Below are 22,006 nucleotides of genomic sequence, written 5' to 3' on the forward strand. Positions count from 1 at the left end.
ATTCAATTGATCAAATATAAATTAAACAGGTTTAATTAATTTAATCCACTTTTATTAATATTTTTGAAAGATGTTAATTATTGTGTAAAAATTCAATTAATGTTTTAAGTGAAAATTTTTAATTAATAATTCTAGTTAATTTTTTCTAATCTCAAGGTTAGGGTCTTAAAAACTCTAATTAATCCAAAATTAGAGGACGCTTTATAATTTTTCTTTAATTAATTACATATTTATATTTTAAAAAGAAGTGGGAAACACGTGGACCTGCAACTTTTCTCTCCTTCTTTCTCTGCTTCCGTCTCCCACTTCGTCTTCCTACTTCTTCTTCCTTCTTCTCTTCACTTTCCCGCCTATTTAAACTCCTTCCCTGTTCAGATGCTCTCTCAATCTCAATCCCTCCGTTTCCTCTCTCTCCCTCCTTCCAATTCCCTCCCTCTCCTTCCTCATTCCCTCTCTCAATCTCTCCATTTCTCTCCCATTACCAAACCTAAGCCATTCCTCTCCTCCCAAAATCTTTCTTCACTTTCCACTCCAATTGCAACAACAATGTCACTCCGCTCGAACTTCTCCAACAATAACGACACTCTTTCCACGGAAGCCGACCTTGATCGCTTTGCCGACGTCGCTAACAAGCTCGCAGATGCCGCCGGTGAAGTTATTCGCAAATATTTTCGGAATAAATTCGATATTCTCGATAAGGAGGATTCGAGTGAGTTCTCGCTCATTTTGTTTTTCTTCTCTTACTCGTAATTGAACTCTTTGTATGGTTTTGTTAGATGTCATGACTGAGCACATACGTACAAACACGTATACAACTATACGACGTGTGTCTCTGAGTATACAAAACGTATATACATATCGATTTCACACCTACATCTATGATATGAATACACGCGTAGATACCTTTATATTTATTATCCGTCTATAGCATATGGAGGTTGATGTTTGTATGGTTCAATCTTGAGATATGTGTGATACCGATGTGTGATTTAGAACTGGGTGAAAAGAAAATGGAAATTGCACGATGATCAAGGCGAACTGCGGCCTTGGAAATTGATGACACTTAAAAAGTAAGGTGAAAATTTGAAGGTGTCCACTTCGAGGTACTGTGCTTCAAATTTGAAAACTTTCCACTCACGTTGGTGTGAATGTTTGAATCAGGAAAGAGCAATGAAAGTATTGGAGTTCTGCTGGATAACTGAAGTAGGAATAGGTTAAGAGCCTAGCAGCTAGAAGAAAAAAGAAAGAATTGAATTGTATTAAAAGCTGCTGAAATAGTTAAATGTATAACCTTAAAGATATAGGTACCGGGCTATGTAACAACAAATTGCACTTTTTAGAACAAAATAGAGCTTTTGGTGTAGAATCTTTTACAAGATTGTTTAATTTGTGTTACACTTACATCTTCAGGCCTCTCTTAACAACCAAAAGGGAACCATAGTTGTTGGTGTCTGTACTTAAGTGCACAGCTCCACTCCTTATCTAATTGCGTCTGTTATGTTTTATTTGACTCACTGCAGGTCCGGTAACAATTGCAGATAAAGCAGCTGAAGAATCTATGGTTTCAATAATATTAGAGAATTTTCCTTCTCATGCAATGTGAGTATAGATGATTGCAGGAACTGATCTCAACCCCCTTCCATTTTTCATTTTTTTCTAGAGTTTTCTGTCGACTTGTGAAGGTAATGGAGAAAAAAAAAAAAAAACAGAAGATTCTATTTATGCATAAAGATAATCTATGCATGTGTCATTTTCTCTGCACTTTCTGTAACTTTCACAAGAAATGTGATATCCAGATGGACTTGTCACTCCTTATTTTTCAATGGTCGTAAGCAAAACTGAAAACTTTAAGCCTTATAGTTGCATTTAAGTAACAAATTCCATCGTGATGATTTGCAATTGTTAGTTATGGAGAGGAAAATGGTTGGAGGTGTAAAGAGAAATTTTCAGATTATGTTTGGGTTTTAGATCCAATAGATGGCACGAAGAGTTTTATCACAGGTATATGATTCTTCATTCTTCTCAAATTATCATTATCATGTTCTGGGTTTTAGTTCTTCCTTTTGAGCATTCTATGTTTGTTTCATTTCAGGAAAACCCTTATTTGGCACTTTGATTGCTCTATTGCACAAAGGCAAACCGGTAAGATATACTTAACTAGTTGTTTGAATTTTAAATAGGTGGACTCGAAGTTTTCAGAAATATTTATCATATAGGGAAAAGATGATGCTATATTTCTTTTCCAATGGACTTAAAAAGAGTTGTGAGGTTACAAGTATGCTTAGTTAATTGCAAATTTTTTCAGATTCTTGGCATAATTGATCAGCCAATTCTCAGAGAAAGGTGGATTGGAATAAATGGAAGAAGAACTACACTGAATGGAAAAGAAGTGTCTACACGCCCTTGTGGAAAACTATCACAAGCATATTTGTAATGTTTTTCTTGCCTTACAATAATATAGGCATGGAAATGGAAGCTTTTGATACTTTTTCCACTTATCAACGCCTTTTTCCCTTTCACAAGAGACAGTTAACTGCATCCACACAAATCTCATGAGTATCCTTATAGCTCTTATCTGTATCCATTTTTAAATTTTGTGGTTTCTTTACCTGTTTAGGTACACTACAAGCCCACATCTTTTCAGTGGAGATGCTGAGGAGGCATTTATTCGTGTTAGAAATAAGGTCTGGTTGTCTGTCTAAAATGGATATCTATGGATGGTTTGTGGGCATGATTTTATGCATTCATTCTCATGTTGTTTGATATTATCCTCTTGTTCTTGCAAAGAAATACTGGCTTATGAAATTAGGCTTCATTTTGGCATGGACCTATGACAATCCAATAATAAAAGAAACAGCAGTATCTATTATGAGAGAGGGAAAGTTTTGGCAATATAGCATAAAAATATCATTCATATCTGTTGAAGGATTATGTATATTTATAACTCATGTCAGGGTGCTCCTTATCTGTCGCTTCTTTCCTCAACATTTTGGAGTGTATTCTTTATACCAGCACTTGTCGTGAATCTTGAACAATGCTTCTGAATTTACTATTTTGCTCTCAACATTCTGATTATATATGGTTGTTTCATATTGAATTGCATGGTTTTCTGAGAATCTAATGCCTCAACAAAGAGCAGGGTTCTTGTAGACTATGTTTTCACATTTTCCTTTCCTTGCTTTGATTTATGTGTAGGTAAAGGTGCCCCTATATGGATGTGATTGCTATGCATATGCACTTTTGGCTTCTGGCTACGTGGATCTAGTCATTGAATCTGGTCTCAAGGTAAATTTATTTTCCTTAAAAGCATATCATGTGTGTTTGGAATGGGATGAAGAACTACCAATACCTTTAAGATTATGGTGCAAGTATGCTTCTGCATCATTATTCTTCTTTCCCTTTGGTGAGGTTGCAGTGTTATGTTTGCTTATTATGAGTACCTTACTCCAAACTGTGCACGATATCTTAATGTATGAGACAGACTCCATTGCTTTTGCTTCCAACTAAAAATTTTAACTTTCCATCAGCCATACGATTTCCTCTCGCTTATACCTGTGATAGAGGGCGCTGGGGGCATCATAACTGACTGGAAAGGGCATCACCTTTATTGGGAAGCTTCTTCTGATTCCCGTGCAACAAGTATGCTTACATTTTTATGAAACTTCTTTTTCTTTTTATTATTTTTGGTATCCCTTCCCGTTCTTTGTCAAAAATCTTGGATCAAATCGTGAACTTTAGATCCATAACACTGGAAATGCTATTTATATGTGTTGGAGAAAATGACGCCTCTGTTATAACCTTGTAACATGTTTTGATAATTTGGTTAATCTGTGAAGTAATCACTCAGGTTATGTTTGGAACAAAATTTAAGAATTGGTTTGCAAATTCACATTTAGTTGAGCAAGAAGATTGAAAATATAATATGAAGCGAAGGTGGTCAAATCCACAGGGAATTCTATATCATGTAGGTGCTAATCAATTTTAGTAGACGTTGCATGTGTCTCCTAATTTTGTAAGCTCAGGTTTACGAATAAATTTTAGAAATGTTTTGAATTTGTTGCAAACACTGCATTAATATGGCAATTGATGCGTTATTTTGCAGGCTTTAATGTAGTGGCGGCTGGAGACAAGCAGATTCACCAATTAGCTTTAGAGTCTCTCCAATGGAAGTAGTGAAGGTTTTTTCAGTTGGCTGTATTCAGGTTTCATTTATTTAAATTAAGAAATAAACATTGTTTGAGTGGCAACTGACTTGAACTGGTACATCTTTTACGTGATAGAGCAAGACAATAAATTAGAAGAGAATGAAAACATACAAAAATCTGAACAAAGAAATAAGTCTTATTTCCTGGACTTGCTTCAATTGGATCTCACATATATATATATGTATATATATATATATATATCTTGATAGTTGTTGTGAAAGGTTCAATAGCAATAACAATTAGCAATTAATTTTAATAAATTTAATCAAATCAGTAAAATTTCTATTTAAATTGTATTTGTTAAAATCGCATTTTCAAATAGTTTTTTATAACTTAGAAAAAAGTAAATTATAAGGAAAACAATTAAATACTTGCGGGTCAAACAGTAATCTGGCTGGTTCTGGTTCACTAGGCAGATTGGAGCGATTTGCCAACAGGCTGCTTCCAACAGCCTAACCAAATATTTCATTTTTCCAATCCCAAACACAGCCTGTAGGTTTGCAAAATCAATTTCCTTTCCTGCAGTCAGCCCAATTCAATGCCCGCCGCGAGATAGCTTTCAGAATCGGCTTAGGGAAAAAAAAAAATATTCATTTTGACGGTAATGTGACCCGGGAAAAATTACAAGATCCGTACAACTCATAGTTTTATCATGTAAAACTTAAAACCTGATAAGGTTGCATGCAGAAGAAATTGAAGATGAGATGTGACAATGTCCCTCCGAGACCAAACCATGCTTGTGGCGACCGCCTTTTCTCAGGGGTCCATGCTAAATCAACATGGTCCTAAGGGAAAACAAACGGCCAGCTGATTCTAATGTCTCCATCCTCAATTCAGTCCTTGGCAACCGGGAGAATTAAGATGCCATTAAAACCATTAAAGAATTCCAATCACCCATTACTCCTTTCCGAAGTCAGCACTGTAGTGAGCACTTGATTCTAGTTTCTTGGCTTCATTCAGCTTTCTCACGGCCTGAAACATTGCCAAAAATGTCATTTATGTACCCCTCCACTCCGACTGAGACAATGGGTCCAAATCCAAGAAGAAAGAGCAGCAAAAGGAAACAACCCCATCAAATAGTTAAAAGATTAAGGTGGCGTTTTGTCTAGCTTATTTTTCAGTTTAAGGGGAGTTCTATAAATCCATCCGAATATAAAAGCTTCAGATGTTTGAGATATAACATTTTGAAATATGGTTTTACGGAGCTCATATAAGTTCTCCAAGATAACCTATTACCCTGAAAACTTAAAATATCTCAAGTTCCAAGGCAGTTTTTGTCATATTATTATAATAAGCACATTTGTTGACCAGATAGTTCAATAGCTTAAACCTCATACAGTTTTAAGATCTAAATTTATAAGGTAAACCTAAGTCAAGCACCCTCCAAAGAAATGCCATTTCTTTGATAACAGATTGCGGTATAAATTTACCTTCATGAAATCTTCATTAATAACATAATCGCGCTCCGCACGAATTGCAGACATTCCAGCTTCAGTGCAAACATTGCGAAGATCAGCACCGTTAAAGCCCTGAAACAATGAACAGCGCATTAAACTTTCAGGCAGAGGCCACAAGTGGATTTGAATGAAAATGGTTTGGAGATGAAAAGTTGATGAAGAAGCCTACCTCAGCAAGCTTTATAACAGCTTCATAATCAATTTCACCATGTTTAGCAATTCCAGCAGCATGGATTTTGAGGATTTCCATCCTTGACTGTTCATTAGGTAATGCAATTTCAATTTTCCTATCTAGTCGCCCAGGACGAAGAAGTGCAGGGTCTAGAACATCAGGTCTGTTTGTAGCCATAATCATTTTAACCTACAAAACCCACTCCAAATTAACCTTTTCAAGCAGCATTGACCCATTTCCAAGATATGTAAATAGGTATCATGTGTATAGACAGACTCAACTAGCAAACATATATACATGAAAAATCAGTCCAACATAATGAGTTTGGAAAAGACAAAAGAAACAGAAGAAGTTACCTTTCCAAGTTGATCAAATCCATCCAGCTGATTAAGCAATTCCATTAAAGTTCTTTGAATTTCACGATCAGCACTAGTTCCCTCACTGAAACGACGCCCACCGATGGCATCGATCTCGTCCATGAATATAATGCAGGGCTTGACAGGCAGAGACAAATTAGTACTAAGAATGATGAGGATGTCATCAAAAGGAAAATTACCTTAAACTCAGAGCTCTTACTTGGTGATCACGTGCATAGTTAAACATTTCCCTAATCAATCTTGCACTTTCACCAATGTATTTATCTATAATAGCACTTGATACAACCTTCAAGAAGTTGGCATCAATATTGCTAGCAATTGCTCTCGCCAATAATGTCTTTCCAGTACCAGGAGGACCATAGAGAAGTACACCCTGAACCATTTGAGAAAATTTAGCTTCCATATAATAAGTACAGGTATTCTCCATTTCCTTAAGGGCAAGCAAAGGCAAGATAATTGCAATGACATTACCTTGGGAGGTTTGATTCCCACCCTTATAAAGAGCTCAGGATTCATTAGAGGCAGTTCTATAGATTCTCTAAGTTCTCGAATCTGATCTGACAACCCTCCCACAGCTGAATAACTAATGTTACCAGGGTCTTCATGAAGCATGTTATAGACAACTGGATCAACCTGTAAAACATTCAAAACAAACAAGAAAAACACTTAGCATCCCAAGGATTACTCACAGACTCAAATGAACATGACACGAATACTCACTTCACGGGGAAGAGCCCGCATGATTGTGAGAGTAGTCATATCAAGAACCACTCTGGTACCAGCAGTTAGTTTCTCCTTGTCCACTTTACTACGACAGCCAACCACATATCTTGGTCCACTGCTTGCTTTAACTATCACTAGAAGAGCAAAATGTCATTACGTTAGTTCCAGGTTGTCTTCAGTCCCCTCCGGCCCCTAAGCAACTCAGGAAAACAAGATAACCACTTTATATGATCAAGTTAGTTGCATCTTATCCTCCTGCTGTAAAGCTGATAAAGAGAAAAAAACCTCGGAAACAATTCTAGCATTAGCTAACTGAGAATTCCAGAATGTAAATGAGAACAATGCATAGCAAGAGGTTAAATGATCGAAAACCAAAACTGTGTGGTTATTCTAATTTTGCAACAAAGTCACTCTCTTTTCTTCGTGATGAAGCACACATGGGGCAAGAAAAAAGGTAGCACAATCCCTAACCATTCATGAGCAGATTAGTAGAAAGAAAAATATAGCCTTACAGCGTTCATTGTCAAGAGGCCTGAGAACTTCTCCTATGATCTGCCCAACACTCTGAAGAGACTTCAAATCATCTTCTGTCTTGGCAAATTCCTTTTTTGAAGCACGCAAATTCTCTCTCACTGTATTCAACCAATTCCAACTCAAATTAAGCCACTGATTACGACAGATAATAGTTTTTAGCCCGTGTGTAATGCATGAATAAAATAAATGAATACCCTACAGTACTATTCTAAGCCCTTTTTTTTCAAAATAATCTAAGCCCAAATGCTAAAGTCCTCTATAAATAACTTGTAACAGCTCAATAATTCATTATCCAAACCTGACTTGCACTTCACTGAAATTTCTTTCACAACAAAAAAGATATGAAAACAAAGATTATTCTGAATACACATAAGGTATTATACTGAAAAATCCACGCCCCAGCCTCTAACTCACCAACGTCCTCAAAACAGTGTAAGAAAACTGCTAACAGCATTAAACTATCTTTGACGAATCGTATAAAGCTTGCTGCAAATCCAAGAAATGCATAAATCGATAGCAAAAGCTAAAACCCCAATCATTCTGGACATGCACCAGCTTCGTATTTCAATTCATTACTGCACACACAAATAATAAAAATACTCCCCTGATACAACTCACACAAAATTGAAATAACTGGTAAACTACTAAGCAAAACCTAGAAAGCTTGAACCATCATAAACACAGGCCCGCACTGCTCATAACCTAGTAAAATTGAACTGTCCGACACTAAAAACTCGTCATGTGATCTAAAATTCCGAAATTTCTACAGTAAAGCAATTCGTTATGTTCACAGATTCAAGAAAAACCACACAAAATAAGCATCGGATTGCGCAATAGAACCAAAAGAAAGAGACACCAGTTTTGGAACATAAAAATCCTAAGAATGATAGTAAGTTCCATTATTCATTTGCAGTATCACCGCGGTCATACATGTACGGACTCTGGACTCGAGCTCCCTGTGTTGGAGAAGCTTTTTCCGATAGTCGGTGGCAGCTGTACGGCGTCGCACAGCGTCTTCTGTCTCGCTCGTCATCTCGGATCTCCCTTTCCTTTACCTCTTGCAAGAGTAAGGAACTGTCTCCGGAATCTGGATTCGAACAAGAAAGACGAGAGCTTTGTGTGCTGTCGTGCTTTTCACGAAAACGGAAAGAGGCGCTATACATATATGTGTGTGCGTGTGTGTGTGTGTGTGTATATATCCTACTGAGAGCTTAGATTTAGTACGAGAAATTTTGGTTTTTTTTTTTTTAAATATTGATATTAATTTAGAATTTATTTTTTAAAATTCTAAAATTTTTTATTTCCTTCAGAATTTTAATTTAAAAATTATACTTGCAGAAATTCTGATACAATATATTATTTTTATTAAGATAGAATAAAATTAACGTAAAAAAATGAATGGTGCCAGAAATTATTAGATTAATAAAAAATAAAAAATAATTTAAAATATAAAAAGAAAATGGTGTTTGAAAATTTCAAGTAGTTATAAACCATTGAAGTTATTTTGCTAAAAATAACGTCTTTGAACTGTGAAGGAGTCGTCTTCTTCTTCTTCTTCTTCTTCCCTCCACAAACAATGCCACAATCTTGGGAATAACCAGACTCCATTTGTGCTGTCAATTTTCCGAGAAAAAAAACTAGCCGAACAAATTTTCTCTCCCTATTCTTACCGATTTATAACAATGTCCACCTTCTGTTTCTTTTCTTTTGCTCTCTAAATAAAGATCCTGAGTTTTAAATTTCTCAACCCTCATCCCCCTCCCTAGCCAGGAGGGATGGAGATAGGAAACAGATCCAAATCCCACCAAACAATTCATTTTCTATCCCCTTTGTTGTCGTCTTTACTTTCATCAACAATGGTGATTTTCCTCCTGGCTCTTCTCGCCTTTTCCAGCCCCGTTTTTGTCTCGTCCGCAACTCCGACGACCGCTGTCAATGGCTTTACCCCTGTTGATAATTTTCTCTTCGCGTGTGGGGCTAAGACCTCGCCGAAAACTCCTGATGGGAGAGTGTTTAAGAATGATCAGGGAACGACTCAGCATCTTGATACACAGAATGATGTTCTTGTTTCAATTCCATCGGCCGACAATGTTTCTTCTCCGATTTATTTATCCGCCAGAATCTTCCATGAACATGCTACTTATAAGTTCACCTTGAAGCAACCTGGTTGGCATTTTGTTCGTCTCCATTTTTTCCCCTTTCAGAATGACCAGTTTGATCTTGCGAAGGCGACTTTCTCTGTTTCCACGGACAAGCTGACTCTTCTCCATAACTACAGATCTAACAACAACACTCAGCCTCTCCAGAAAGAGTACCTGATGAATTTGACAGAGGCTGAGTTCTTCATCAATTTCTTGCCGATGAAGAGTTCCGCTGCCTTCATCAACGCCATTGAGGTTGTCTCGGCTCCGGATGATTTAATCTCCGATTCCGGAGCTGCTCTTTTCCCCGTGGGAGACTTCTCTGGTTTATCCACATTCTCTTACCAAACAGTTTACAGGGTTAACATGGGTGGACCTCTGGTTACCCCACAGAATGATACATTACAAAGGACATGGCTGCCTGATAAGCAATATCTTCAAGATGAAAGATTGGCTGCTGATGTTTCTGTTCCCACAACCGTAGTCAAATACAAAACTGGAGTTACCCCATTGATTGCGCCGCAAACAATTTATTCCACGGCAGCTAAGATGGCTGAATCGCAGACCATCCAGCCTAATTTCAATGTGACATGGAATTTTGATGCTGACCCATCTTTCAGCTACCTTGTCCGGATGCACTTCTGTGATATAGTTAGTAAATCTCTCAATGATCTCTACTTCAATGTTTACATCAACGGCAAAACTGCAGTTTCCGGGTTGGATTTGTCTTCATTAACAGGCGGATTAGCAATCCCATATTACAAAGACATTGTTGTGAATGCAACACTGATGAGTAGCAATCAGCTTGTTGTTCAGATTGGTCCAATGAACGAAGATACAGGTACTGTTAATGCAATCTTGAATGGTCTCGAGGTTATGAAAATGAGCAATGGTGTGAACAGTTTAGATGGCGAGTTTGGTGTTGATGGCCATGGTGGAATAGGCAAGCGTGGCACAGTGGCTGCAGTTGGGTTTGGTTTGATGTTTGGTGCCTTTGTTGGTCTTGGTGCAATGGTGATTAAATGGAAGAGAAGGCCTCAAGATTGGCAGAAGAGGAACAGCTTCTCTTCTTGGTTGCTTCCTTTGCACGCAGGAGATTCGAGTTTTATGACAAGCAAGAGCTCTCACAAGACCAATATCTACTCATCAACACTTGGGCTTGGCCGGTACTTCCCTTTCACAGAACTGCAGGAGGCAACCAAGAACTTTGACTCGAGCCAAATCATTGGTGTTGGAGGATTTGGCAATGTCTATCTTGGAACAATTGATGATGGCACCAAAGTTGCTGTCAAGAGGGGCAATCCGCAATCAGAACAAGGCATCACAGAATTCCAGACAGAAATCCAGATGCTGTCGAAGTTGAGACACAGGCATTTGGTGTCGTTGATTGGATACTGTGACGAAAACTCTGAAATGATCCTGGTTTATGAGTTCATGTCAAATGGGCCATTCAGAGATCACTTGTATGGCAAAGACTTGCCTCCATTGTCATGGAAGCAAAGGCTGGAGATCTGCATTGGCGCAGCTCGGGGACTTCACTACCTGCACACTGGCACGGCTCAAGGGATCATTCACCGTGATGTCAAGACCACAAACATCTTGCTTGATGATGCCTTTGTTGCCAAAGTTGCAGATTTTGGCTTGTCCAAAGATGCTCCTGCTGGCCAAAACCATGTTAGCACAGCGGTGAAAGGAAGTTTTGGGTACCTAGACCCTGAGTACTTCAGGAGACAGCAATTGACAGATAAATCAGATGTGTACTCATTTGGAGTAGTCCTGTTTGAGGCCTTGTGTGCAAGGCCTGCAATTAACCCACAGCTGCCCAGAGAGCAAGTTAACTTGGCAGAATGGGCAATGCAGTGGAAAAGAAAGGGCTTGCTTGAAAAAATCATTGATCCTCACCTTGTTGGCACCATTAATCCTGAATCAATGAAGAAGTTCGCTGAGGCTGCCGAAAAATGTTTGGCTGAACACGGCGTAGATAGGCCTGGAATGGGAGACGTGCTGTGGAATTTAGAGTATGCTTTGCAGCTGCAAGAGGCATTTTCACAAGGAAAATCTGAGCAGGATGAGACTAAATCGTCTACGACAACTGGCAGCACAACGCCTTCTGTTGTCGTGGCTCCCAGCACTCCTTCAGCTTCCGACAACCGCCCAGTGTCTCACCCGGAAGAGAACTTGGGTCCTGCCGAAGTCCAGGCCATTGGTGACCACTCTGGAACTGCCATGTTTGCCCAATTCCAAAGCCTGAATGGTAGGTAAAAATCAGACCCAGTTTCACCAAGCATTATATGCTTTACTATTTGATGGATGAAGAAGAAGCTATTTTTAGCTTATGTTATTTTCTTTGTGGGGAACTTGGTTCATGGTCAGAGAGATCTGTATCAAATTTATATACGTGTATACTGTATAAGTAATGTACTACTATGAATGGGATGTAAAAACCTGCAGTACCATAAGCCAATTTTTTTTTTTTACTAATATAAACTTTTTGTAATTATTATAGCATAGAAGATTATGCTCATTTCAATTTTGTGGGGAATTCACAATCTACAGTCAATTCCCAGTTGTATCATAATGCAATCTTTTTGACACTTTCAGTTTTTTAGATTTTTGAAATTCAATTGCAAAAACATCTGAAACTTTTTGATAAATCAATCATACACAAATTAGAATATGATAACAAGATTATTGAAAATAACCTGCATAAGCCTTGTTAGGGGCCAAATAATCTTCACCTCAAGGTTTATCAAAGAAGGAATGACAAGGAATAATGGTGTGTAATTATATTTTGTTTGGTTTAAATTAATTCTATTTTTTTTTATTCAATTCTTAATTTTTAATTATTTAATATGTAAACACTAACTATGATTTATACATTTAATATATTGTTATATCAAAGTCAATTTTTTATTCATTTTTTTGATTCTAAGTCAATTTTTTATTTATTTTTTTACATTTAAAATATAAATTTATTATTGTAAAATTTCTATTTTATTTGTATTGTATTCATATTCATATCCCGTAGAATTAAAATTTGAATCAAACTCGATATTAAAATAACCTTAAATTTATATCTTATATCTTCATATTTTTTATCATGGTAGAACGAAGATCAACTACGAAAACAGAAAAGATAACAACATATAAACACCGGTGTTACGGTCATTATTTAGGATCATATTATGGGCATTAATTAATGTTGTAGAATTGTTATTAGAGAACTTTAGTCATCTCCTAAACTTTAAAGTGTTTAGCAAACTTTTTCCCATATTCTTCCCTAAATCCTTTCATTGTTATAATAAAATAGAATCTATATTTATCAATCGGATGTTATGAACATTAACTCGGGCCATAAAAAAAATAATAGCTTCTTTCTTTTTCCATCTTATTTTTTACATAACTAATTACTTTATTTATAAATAATAATAACGGTGTACAAACTCATTTTATTTCTATTTCTTTTAAATACATGAATAAGATTTATCTTTTGGCTCGAATAAAAGAGAAGTAAAATTTTTTATCCTTCATTTTTTAATAATTTTTTTCAATCGTAACTCAAAATATAAAAATACGTAAAAAAATTTACGAATCAAAGTAGTTATAAAGTTTAAAAGTGTTTAACATGTTTTATTCATTAATTAGATAATTTTACTTAGATTTTTAGCGTTTAGTAAATAAGTTATATCATTACAAAACATTTTTATCTTTAATTTTTTGAACTTTTTTGTTTTTTTTTTCCTTTTTTAAATATTGACCGATCACGAAACTATTTATTGTCAATATAAGAAAATATTAAATATATCCCATAACCTAACTTTGGATAGAAATGTTTATTAAAATTCTCAAATAATATTTAAAAATCAACTAAAATTTATGGTTAATATGAAATCTCCTCCACCATTAAGATTATAACCAGAGATAAAAAGACTTTGAAGGCAGAATCAAAAGGAGAGATGGAGGGCAAAAGGTGGTGGGATGCTGCCCCAAAAGAAGGCTAAAATGTTGAATGAACAAGAGGGAGTTTAGATATGGTAAAAGGTTAAAAAAGATGCCCTAAAAAGAAAGCTATAAATAGACATAACACAAATTCATTTCCTACCCCTAATTTGCTCTTACTTTCTCATATAAATAAGACCCTACTTTCAAAATTTAGAGAGTAAATAATCAAGCACCATTTCTGCTTTTCAAAATTTTGGCATGGAGAACCAAGATGAAATTAGGGCTTTTGACATGGGTGCTTTGCAACACAATCTCCCACAAAAGTAAGACTCGAAATTATTTTCTTTCCCTCTTCTTCTTTTTCTCGTATTGTTTTCTAATAGAATAAATTTTGAGATTTGATTTGTGTGCGACACTAATTAGGAGAACTATTTTGTTAATTCATTACGTCTTATCTTCTATGTGAAATTAATAATTTAAGATCCGGGTATGTATGACAAAAAAAAAATTATTTACATTATGTGTAATTTACATAAATTAGAGAAATGGGTAAAATAATTTGTTATAAATAAGTATGATAAATAAATATTTATAACTCGCATATATCTAAATATATATGTATGCATGTGTGTATGAATGAAGCAACTAGAGAGAGGTGATGACAAATAGAAGTGGTGGGATGAGTGGGGGGAAAAGTTGCAATTCTAACATCTACTTATCTATCAATATATTAATTGAATACCTATATAAACACACATATGTATGTGTATAGTATACATTAGTTCTTTCTTCTTCTTTTTTTTTTTTTAACTTCTTTGTTAACTATGTTTTTTGTTTAGAGCAGGAGAGGATTGTCAAGATATTACTCAGGAAAATCAAGATCATTTACATGCATGGCAGATGTTAGGTGCCTTGAAGACCTAAAGAAACATGAACACTCAGATGCTAAGAAGAGGAAAAAGTATGCAAGCAGGAAGAATAATAATGATATGAATTATTTTCCTCCATTTCCGTGTAGGAGAATATCAAGTACCACACAGTGTACTACTTTTTGTAAATAAACCTACATACCCAATTACTTTAACCCATTTATTAATTGGTATTTTCTTTCTTTTTTATTTTTAGTTTTTGAATGGTTCAGTCCCAAATCAGATTTGGTAAACAGAAGAAAACATTTGATGCATAGGTTTTTTTTCTTTTCTGATTTCATGATGCTGAAGTTACTACTTGTATATTACTAGAAACACAGATTTATGCTCAAGATAAGTTCTTTTCCACTATTTGTGCGTGTATATATATATATATAGAGAGAGAGAGAGAGAAAGAGAGACATACATATATGAATTTTGGCTTTACAAAGTGAGCAACCCGATCTTGCTATTGAAATATCACTCTAACCCAATCCAGAATCTTAAAAAGATCTAGTTAGAGCCTTACTCCACCTTAATGACTATTTCCTAGACATATATATATATATATATCCAGTTTCTCCAGAAACTATTCCTTGGAACAACCCAATCTTGCCATTGTTTGTCGTTGCTACTCTTTCCCAGGCTAAGCAGACTGATCATCACCAAGACCTGTTCTTGCACTTTAATGGTGGATTCATTAACAGAACAAGAAATGTGAGAACCCATTTGATTATATCACATTAAGCATTACAGTGCAGAGTTAATTCTACTGGAAAGGATACACATTGTTGCTACACATGTAATCCACAAAAGAGAAAACTGGCAACTGGAAGATGACAAACTAATTAGTAGTGCCTAAACTCAAGCAGAGGCTACCATAAGTTACCTAATACTAATAACAATTATCAGCAACCAAAAGAATCGCCATTTTTTTTTCTCTCTATCGGTACAAAATTAGGATGTGAGAAACTCCGAAAACTAAACCTAATCCCTATTGCAACCTTGTTTTCTTATTGGGGACCGAAGTCCAGTTGTCAATCATAACAAGATCATCTTCATCATCTTCAATGTCAAGCTTTTCCACTTTCTTGGTGCTTCTTGTTTCGTTGGCAACGCTTGAAAGACTTCCTGGGTTGGGCTCATTGTCTTCTGCAAGTTTTCTTTTCTTTGCAGGACCCCTGTTGGTGTCCTTGGAAACTTCTTGCACTTCGACGACCATTGGAGCCTCATCTGCCTCTGCAGGCAAAGCATTTGATGTGCTCCCACCATTTCCATTATATTTTTTCTCATCCTTATCCGTGGGAGCTGGTGACCATCCAGAAAGAACCATTCCATCAGGTTCCTTCTCTTCATCAAATTCTTCCCTGTGAAGTAAGGATGCACATAGAATACATTAACAGAATAATATATGATAATATCATTAAATCCCTTGGAATATTTTCTACTGATAACTGATGATTAGTATATGCATGCACATCCATATGCTCAGACATGTACAAGCTACATACATACTCATTATAGAAGTCAACTAGGAAAATATGTCAGCAGAAATGATGTGACATTTCAAACTAATGCCACCAGTAAAGACAAACCTGATATTTCAAACTAATGCCAGCGAAGTAAAGACAAACCTGTGCTTGACATTGATCTTGCAAGACAACTCTTGTTGAAGATCCTCTACTGTAAGAACCGTCCCACTAGTGACCGGAGAAGGAAGTTCAGAAAGGACCTGAAGAACAAAAATGGTCAAGAGAACTATAAACATCCAGTTTATTCTTTTAGGCGTCCAAGTAATAAACATACCTTTTCAAGGTTTGCCTCATAATTTGCCACCATATCCTCTTCAAGATCATCACCAACTTCATAAAGAAGGGCTGACCCATGCATAATTAGTGGAAAGTTCATACCAAGTTTGGCCTTAACAATCTTTTCAACAAAATCTCGCAACTTTGACCGGCGAATGTTAATCTCAAGCGTTAATGGTGTCTGATTTTATTAACATCAAATATAGAGAGTTGAGAGGATTGTAGATAGAACTTGAAATACATACCAAGGAAATTCATTTTGTTAAAAAAATAGTTTGTATATACCTCAGAACAGACATAGCAGGATGAGTTAGGTTCAAAAGGTTCCACTGGCATAAGAAGCATCTTTCTTGTAGGATGCTCTACACAGTATGTCATCCTGCAAAGGTTATAAAAAAAAAAGAACTTAAAAGCAAAAATAGATGCAAAGACATCACAGCATGCAAGTCACATCACGATCTGGAAGTCACTGCTGCTTTTTTAGAGGAAAAAACAACAGAATGATTCACAAGGAACCAAGGGGTCCATAAGTCAATACCAATCTACCAATGACAAACAAGCAGTAGCAAGATGTATGGAATATTTATTAGCCTCAAAACTTAGACCCAGTTTTGAGTGCCAAGCCAGCAACTTCATTCATAATAAGGGGTGTGGGAGGCTAGTGGGTTGAGGCTTGGAAGTCGCCCTAAGATACATTCCCTAGATGCTGCTTGACAATAAAAATTGTGGTTTTGAGTAACAGCTTAAAACAAAACCACAATTCCTTCCCAAAAATGAAACAACCACAACTTACTAAAATCTGTCATATCAAACACATAACAATCTCACCACCTTCAGCACATTCAGCGATTGAGAATCATAAGCATACAGTCGCAAGTGGCAAGTGAATAAAAACAATTCGAATTCACTAAAACAGGACTAGCCATAGAACCTAAGATATCACTCCATTATATTTGTTTGGATAAAATGCCAGCCTAAGATATAAGTGTGTTAAACAAATTGCACACAGCATAACAACTCAAGCGGAGATTGCCAACCAAAAAAATCATTAAAAGTTGAGATAGAAAGACAGACCTGTAGTTCTTGGAATCCTTTTGCAGCACCTTGATTGCTTCTATCACAATCAATCCAGCTATAATAGCATTTGTTGTTGCAACAGCATGCACAATATTACCAGCAATACCTTTAGCTTCAAAAAGACTATGCAAGGGGATCCCAAAAGAAGCAGCCCTGATATTTGCAGCAGCAGTAACAAATTCCACAGCCAACTGATCATCTTTATCAAAACTCAGGTTCCCAATCTCCTGCCGAAATAAAATGAGCGAAAATAATTGTTTCATTCAGAGAACAACCTCAAGAGATCCAAGCGACCAAGAATTTCATCAGTCACTTCTTAGCAAGAGATCAATACAAACCTTCCCTCTCTTCATAAAGAATAATTTTGTCGCCTCAAGGTAAACTCTTGAATTTTCCAAGAGACTCCATATGTCTTGTGGATTCTTCAGGCCCAAGGATGCCATGGCAGAGACTGATGAAATATCATCAGTTGCAGAACTTTTATCAATATTTCCATTCTGTTCACTTAGCTTCTCAGGTAGGACATCCCTGCTATATATAGGCCGTGGTCGGTTACGGTTTTTCCATGCCTCTTCATTAGACAGAGCTACTTCAATGTTATAACCAAACACATGGTCATATATCCTCCTACCATACTGTTCAATGTCTTCATCTTGTCTACGTTCAAATACATCTTCTGCGTGTTCCGATGAGCTGGCAGCAGCACTGGAGCGCACATTGAGATCATTTTCTTGATTCTTGTCTCCAAACAACTTTGCAAAAAGTAGGTCCTTAGCCCAGACAATACAATGGACAAACTGCAAAAGCAAAAGAACTGACATCAAACTCAACTGAGAGAGAGGTTCTTCATAAAAACTTCAAATCCTCACGATAGTGTGCAGATTAGCCAATAAACAGGTCAAGATCCATGTTACAACTGAAATACTGAGAAGAACACAACCCAACAAGTTAAGTACCTTTGATGGAGTACTAGTAATTGTACAGACTGGATATGTCTTGGGGGCTGGCTTTGGCTGGCACTCATAGCATTCTGTCTTTCCCTTGAAATGAACAGTTACCTGCTTCCAGAATAAAGGTATAACATGGTCATAGAATTTCTCGTAATGCACAAAGTCAGTAAAAGAAAATAAATAATGGCTCTCAGCTTTCGGAAACACACAATAATTATTTGCAAAAGAAGAAAAATTATTAGAAGAGCAGGGGGAAAAGTTACATTGGAGGAGAACTACGCGCCTTAATAAAGTCAAGACTATCACTCTTTCAAAATTTACACATCTTACTTCACACATACAGAGACCAACTACCCTTGAGTGCACATAAACTTTACACCATACAATGCCAAGGCTGCAAACAGCTTGCAACTCTTGCTCTAGCCACAATTTCTAATGAAAGATCTATAAAGCACTTTCAGCGACAATTCAAACCTACAAAATTAGTTAACCCAATGGTCAATGCAATTACCAACATTCTACACGCTTTCTAGCACTAACTACGGAAGTTCAAACCTGTATGCAGCCTAAGTAAAGGCAGTATGCAAAATTGAATTAGTTCATAACCTTTGTGAGCTATTTCATGAAGACTTTAAGTGACACATACCAAGAGGAAGAACTCCATCCGGACATTTTTTTTTTTAAAAGAAACTCCATCCAGACAATTAACACCATACATATACAACACATAAAATAGTTCATCACAGATTTCTCAAGAATTCACATTTCCACAATTAAAAAAATTAGAAGATACATAACATACCTGTCCTAGAAAACCCGTAGTCCCGCTTTCGACCAAAGGGACATCAGCTGCTAGACAAAGTCGATTCACATGCCGCCTTGCATCTAAATTGTCAAGTCCGTTCAAGACAACATTAAATTGCTTAAAGAATTCCACATTGAACTCAGAATCCTTCACATTTGCATGATACGGTGTTATATTTATCTTAGGTCTAAATTTTAAGACTGCATCTCGAGCAACCTTATCAAATATAGATGATCCATGAGTTAGTCAAACTTAAAACTTTTAATCCAATCAAATAAAGAAATATGGTTATACTGTGATTGCCTTGGCTTTGGACAGGCCAACATGCGATTGTCGGAACAAAAATTGTCTATTCAGGTTACTAACTTCTATTGTATCCATGTCAATCTGCACAAACATCCAAAATGACAAGTTAAAGCAAAAGAGTAAATTGGCAAATGGTGTTGAGAGTTCGTAAAAAGGGGGAAATAGAAAAAAGTTTGTGAAAATAAAAAAATAAAAAAATAAACCAAAAAACAAATCTGTTGTTTACCATAAATGTGATATTTTTTTCTTGAAATAAACCAAAAATGTGATACTCCAAGAAGAAAATACCATACATGATAAGTTAAAAGTCAAATGTCAACCATAGAGATTTAGATTCAAGATGAAGACATACACATTGAAGCTCGGAAAAAACGAAACATGAAAGATATTATCTTACATCCGGCCTCAAAATAATTTCATGGGGTGACTAAATTCCTAGAACAGTTTAAGCTACAATTTGCAACCATTAACTTATGCTACTGCCACCGACAAAAGAATTACTGAGCCACAGCATTGAAATACCCTTCACCAGTACCCGTCACCTTCCCTAGCATTTCCATCATTTCACCACCAGCAAGCATCAGTCTCATGATTCCTAACCGTTGCTTCCAAAAACGAATATTAGTGAACACCCCTAACAAATGAACCCAACCAACATCATAGGCCATTCCCCAGAATAATATTTTCATACCTTCATTCATATATCCATCAGCACTTAGCTACTCATTATGGTACAATTAATATCAAGGCAGTAACAAAATCCTCTTTCAGTCCTGCTCAACAACGCTACAACTACCACCAAAAATATCACCATAGGATCAGTCAGTTGTTTCACAATTTTTCCACCATCCTAAAGCTGTTCTTGCTTTTAAGGTGCCTTTCTTTTTTAGAAGAACAAATATGACTAATAAATGACAGGGCATCAGCCAATGTTAAAAAGAATAAATGCACAGCTTAGAAGTAAAAAATCTATGAAGTTCACTAACTCACCAAAACCAGAAATAGGGCAACCACTAGCCATTTGCCCACAGGTTTAATATATGAGGCCTATTGTCTCTAATTTGGAGACCAGGATTCTAAACCCTAAAAATCTCTCTTGTTCTTTCTCTCTCCATAAAACCAAAAAAATATCTGGGAATTGAAACAATAACCCTTTTAAGATCCTAAGTTCATGTCAATGCTGCCCTCCATCTAAACCTCATTAGCTTTTGGGATGAATTAAGTGTTGCCAGCCTTAGAGCAGACCCCCATATCTGAAATGACCAGCTTTTGGGATCTCTTACTTTGCATGACCTTGAATCCACTATAACACCTCCAACTATAACTATCACTAAAACAACAGAATCTGTGTTATTTCCATCAATAGTCAAAACCAATGGATTAGTCAATTTATGGCCTCTTATCGATCACTCACCACAACTACCAAACTTCCAACAAAAGAAATGGCTCTCCCTATTTCTGCAAACAATAATTAGAACGATTTCATTATACTTCTTACAGAATACAACCAACTATATTCCTCTTAAGATCACCATCAGCCTAAAACAAAGGCGATTACCAACACCCAACCCTTCAAGAACCATTATCCTTTTTTTTTTCTGAAACAAAGAACCATTAACACTTTCCACTTCTGCTATTCAATACCAAAGTGATACATCATCATCTTGTGCAGAGGAAGTAATCATATCTACCAATATTGTCCCCAATGAAAATATTTAAATAGAATCTAAAAATTCTGAGTCATAATCGACAACAGCAGAATAACAGACAAGTACTGTCTCAGCAAACTAACAAAACAACCAGCTTCAAATTCAAATACCCATAAACCCCAGTCCAAAATGAAAAAAGTGGAGACTACACGTCCATGCCTTACGAAAAAGGTGATGGAGAGAATAAAATCTAAGGAGAAAAAGATGGGATTTCAAGCATGCAACCACAGAGTCGAACCCTACAGCTCAGTCAACAGAAAATCAACGGAAAAAAAAAATACGAAAAGAACTCACTAAACCCTAGTTACTGAAAGTCAAGTGAACAAAAAGAAAAAATCTCACTTGAGACAAATGTTCGAAGTGTAAGATACATATAAAATCCTCACCGCGAAATAAGAATAAACTCACAATATGGATGTCTTCAAAGCCAGAAAGAGCAAGTGTCTTGAGTAACTCGCACCCAATTCCTCCAGCTCCAACCATAAGCACCTTCGCGCCCTAAAAACCACCAAAAAAGACCCAGAAAAATTTTCAGAAAACCCATGAAAATTAAGCTAATGGGTGTTTAGTAACTGAAATGACAACAAGAGTTTCAGCGTGAATTTTTCGTCAAGCTTACTTTTATCGCAGATAAATCATAGTGAGACGCCATTAATAGAGCAACCCAAGAAGACAGAGAGGGAAAGGAAGCACAGTGCCTTGGAAGAGGAATACTTTTGCTTAGATCAACAAAGGTTAAACCAAAAAATTATCAGAAGTTGACAAATTTAAACAAAAAAAATTATAATAAATGACAGCGGGGAAGAAGAAGAAGAAGAAGAAAGAAGGTCGTGAGGGTTGTGGGTATCGAACACGAGACGTGAATTGTGGAGGGAGAATCTATTAGGTGCCT

At 36.3% G+C, this 22,006-nt stretch overlaps 4 protein-coding genes and 1 long non-coding RNA gene across 7 annotated transcripts; 3 read left to right on the plus strand and 2 right to left on the minus strand.

Moving 5' to 3' along the window:
• The first annotated feature begins 254 nt into the window (after positions 1-254).
• On the plus strand, positions 255-4,363 carry IMPL2 (inositol monophosphatase family protein). Its single transcript, XM_022036658.2, has 9 exons — positions 255-709; positions 1,521-1,599; positions 1,907-2,001; positions 2,093-2,142; positions 2,306-2,430; positions 2,618-2,684; positions 3,196-3,285; positions 3,528-3,639; positions 4,103-4,363. Exons 1-9 carry the CDS (start codon positions 376-378, stop codon positions 4,171-4,173), a joined length of 1,023 nt encoding a protein of 340 aa, XP_021892350.2. The 5' UTR covers positions 255-375; the 3' UTR covers positions 4,174-4,363.
• Positions 4,364-4,775: 412 nt separating this feature from the next.
• Positions 4,776-8,648, minus strand: LOC110810488 (26S proteasome regulatory subunit S10B homolog B-like). The gene is made up of 9 exons (XM_022036689.2): positions 8,399-8,648; positions 7,447-7,566; positions 6,932-7,068; positions 6,683-6,844; positions 6,411-6,584; positions 6,191-6,328; positions 5,832-6,023; positions 5,636-5,734; positions 4,776-5,177 (listed from the first exon to the last, which is right to left on the minus strand). The coding sequence occupies exons 1-9, from the start codon at positions 8,499-8,501 to the stop codon at positions 5,103-5,105; spliced, it is 1,200 nt and encodes a 399-aa protein (XP_021892381.1). The 5' UTR covers positions 8,502-8,648; the 3' UTR covers positions 4,776-5,102.
• Positions 8,649-9,047: 399 nt separating this feature from the next.
• LOC110824687 (putative receptor-like protein kinase At4g39110) lies at positions 9,048-12,133 on the plus strand. Its single transcript, XM_022055216.2, has one exon. The coding sequence runs from the start codon at positions 9,244-9,246 to the stop codon at positions 11,869-11,871; it is 2,628 nt and encodes an 875-aa protein (XP_021910908.2). The 5' UTR covers positions 9,048-9,243; the 3' UTR covers positions 11,872-12,133.
• Positions 12,134-13,466: 1,333 nt separating this feature from the next.
• LOC148253207 (uncharacterized) lies at positions 13,467-14,647 on the plus strand. Of its 2 annotated transcripts, none has more exons than XR_015821382.1 (2): positions 13,467-13,874; positions 14,391-14,647. It is a non-coding gene; the product is annotated as an uncharacterized LOC148253207 (long non-coding RNA). The 2 variants fall into 2 exon arrangements; XR_015821381.1 differs by having other exon boundaries at positions 14,396-14,647.
• A 518-nt stretch (positions 14,648-15,165) lies between these two features.
• On the minus strand, positions 15,166-21,980 carry SAE2 (SUMO-activating enzyme 2). 2 transcript variants are annotated; one of them, XM_088222032.1, is made up of 11 exons: positions 21,734-21,980; positions 21,523-21,612; positions 19,403-19,486; positions 19,097-19,315; positions 18,301-18,402; positions 17,683-18,141; positions 17,342-17,571; positions 16,553-16,646; positions 16,266-16,448; positions 16,094-16,191; positions 15,166-15,826 (listed from the first exon to the last, which is right to left on the minus strand). In XM_088222032.1, the coding sequence occupies exons 1-11, from the start codon at positions 21,764-21,766 to the stop codon at positions 15,454-15,456; spliced, it is 1,965 nt and encodes a 654-aa protein (XP_088078158.1). In that variant the 5' UTR covers positions 21,767-21,980; the 3' UTR covers positions 15,166-15,453. The 2 variants fall into 2 exon arrangements, with proteins under 2 accessions (XP_088078158.1, XP_088078159.1); XM_088222033.1 differs by lacking the exon at positions 21,734-21,980 and having other exon boundaries at positions 21,501-21,612.
• Between the last annotated feature and the right edge of the window lie 26 nt (positions 21,981-22,006).

Source organism: Carica papaya, chromosome 6 (assembly GCF_054855325.1).
Source record: "Carica papaya isolate Zhongbai chromosome 6, ASM5485532v1, whole genome shotgun sequence".
Taxonomy (NCBI): Eukaryota; Viridiplantae; Streptophyta; class Magnoliopsida; order Brassicales; family Caricaceae; genus Carica; species Carica papaya.

Bases quoted from the DNA above. Each gene is read 5' to 3' on its own strand.
- IMPL2 (XM_022036658.2), top strand. From the start codon at position 376: ATGCTCTCTCAATCTCAATCCCTCCGTTTCCTCTCTCTCCCTCCTTCC. The intron at 710-1,520 runs GTGAGTTCTCGC...GACTCACTGCAG, and splicing joins TCTCGATAAGGAGGATTCGA to GTCCGGTAACAATTGCAGAT. The intron at 3,640-4,102 runs GTATGCTTACAT...GTTATTTTGCAG, and splicing joins TTCTGATTCCCGTGCAACAA to GCTTTAATGTAGTGGCGGCT.
- LOC110810488 (XM_022036689.2), bottom strand. From the start codon at position 8,501: ATGACGAGCGAGACAGAAGACGCTGTGCGACGCCGTACAGCTGCCACC. The intron at 6,845-6,931 runs GTGAGTATTCGT...AATGTTTTACAG, and splicing joins TGCGGGCTCTTCCCCGTGAA to GTTGATCCAGTTGTCTATAA. The intron at 6,024-6,190 runs GTAACTTCTTCT...TGGGTTTTGTAG, and splicing joins GATTTGATCAACTTGGAAAG to GTTAAAATGATTATGGCTAC.
- LOC110824687 (XM_022055216.2), top strand. From the start codon at position 9,244: ATGGAGATAGGAAACAGATCCAAATCCCACCAAACAATTCATTTTCTA.
- SAE2 (XM_088222032.1), bottom strand. From the start codon at position 21,766: ATGGCGTCTCACTATGATTTATCTGCGATAAAA. The intron at 21,613-21,733 runs GTAAGCTTGACG...GGTGGTTTTTAG, and splicing joins ATGATTTATCTGCGATAAAA to GGCGCGAAGGTGCTTATGGT. The intron at 16,192-16,265 runs GTATGTTTATTA...TTTGTTCTTCAG, and splicing joins ATGAGGCAAACCTTGAAAAG to GTCCTTTCTGAACTTCCTTC.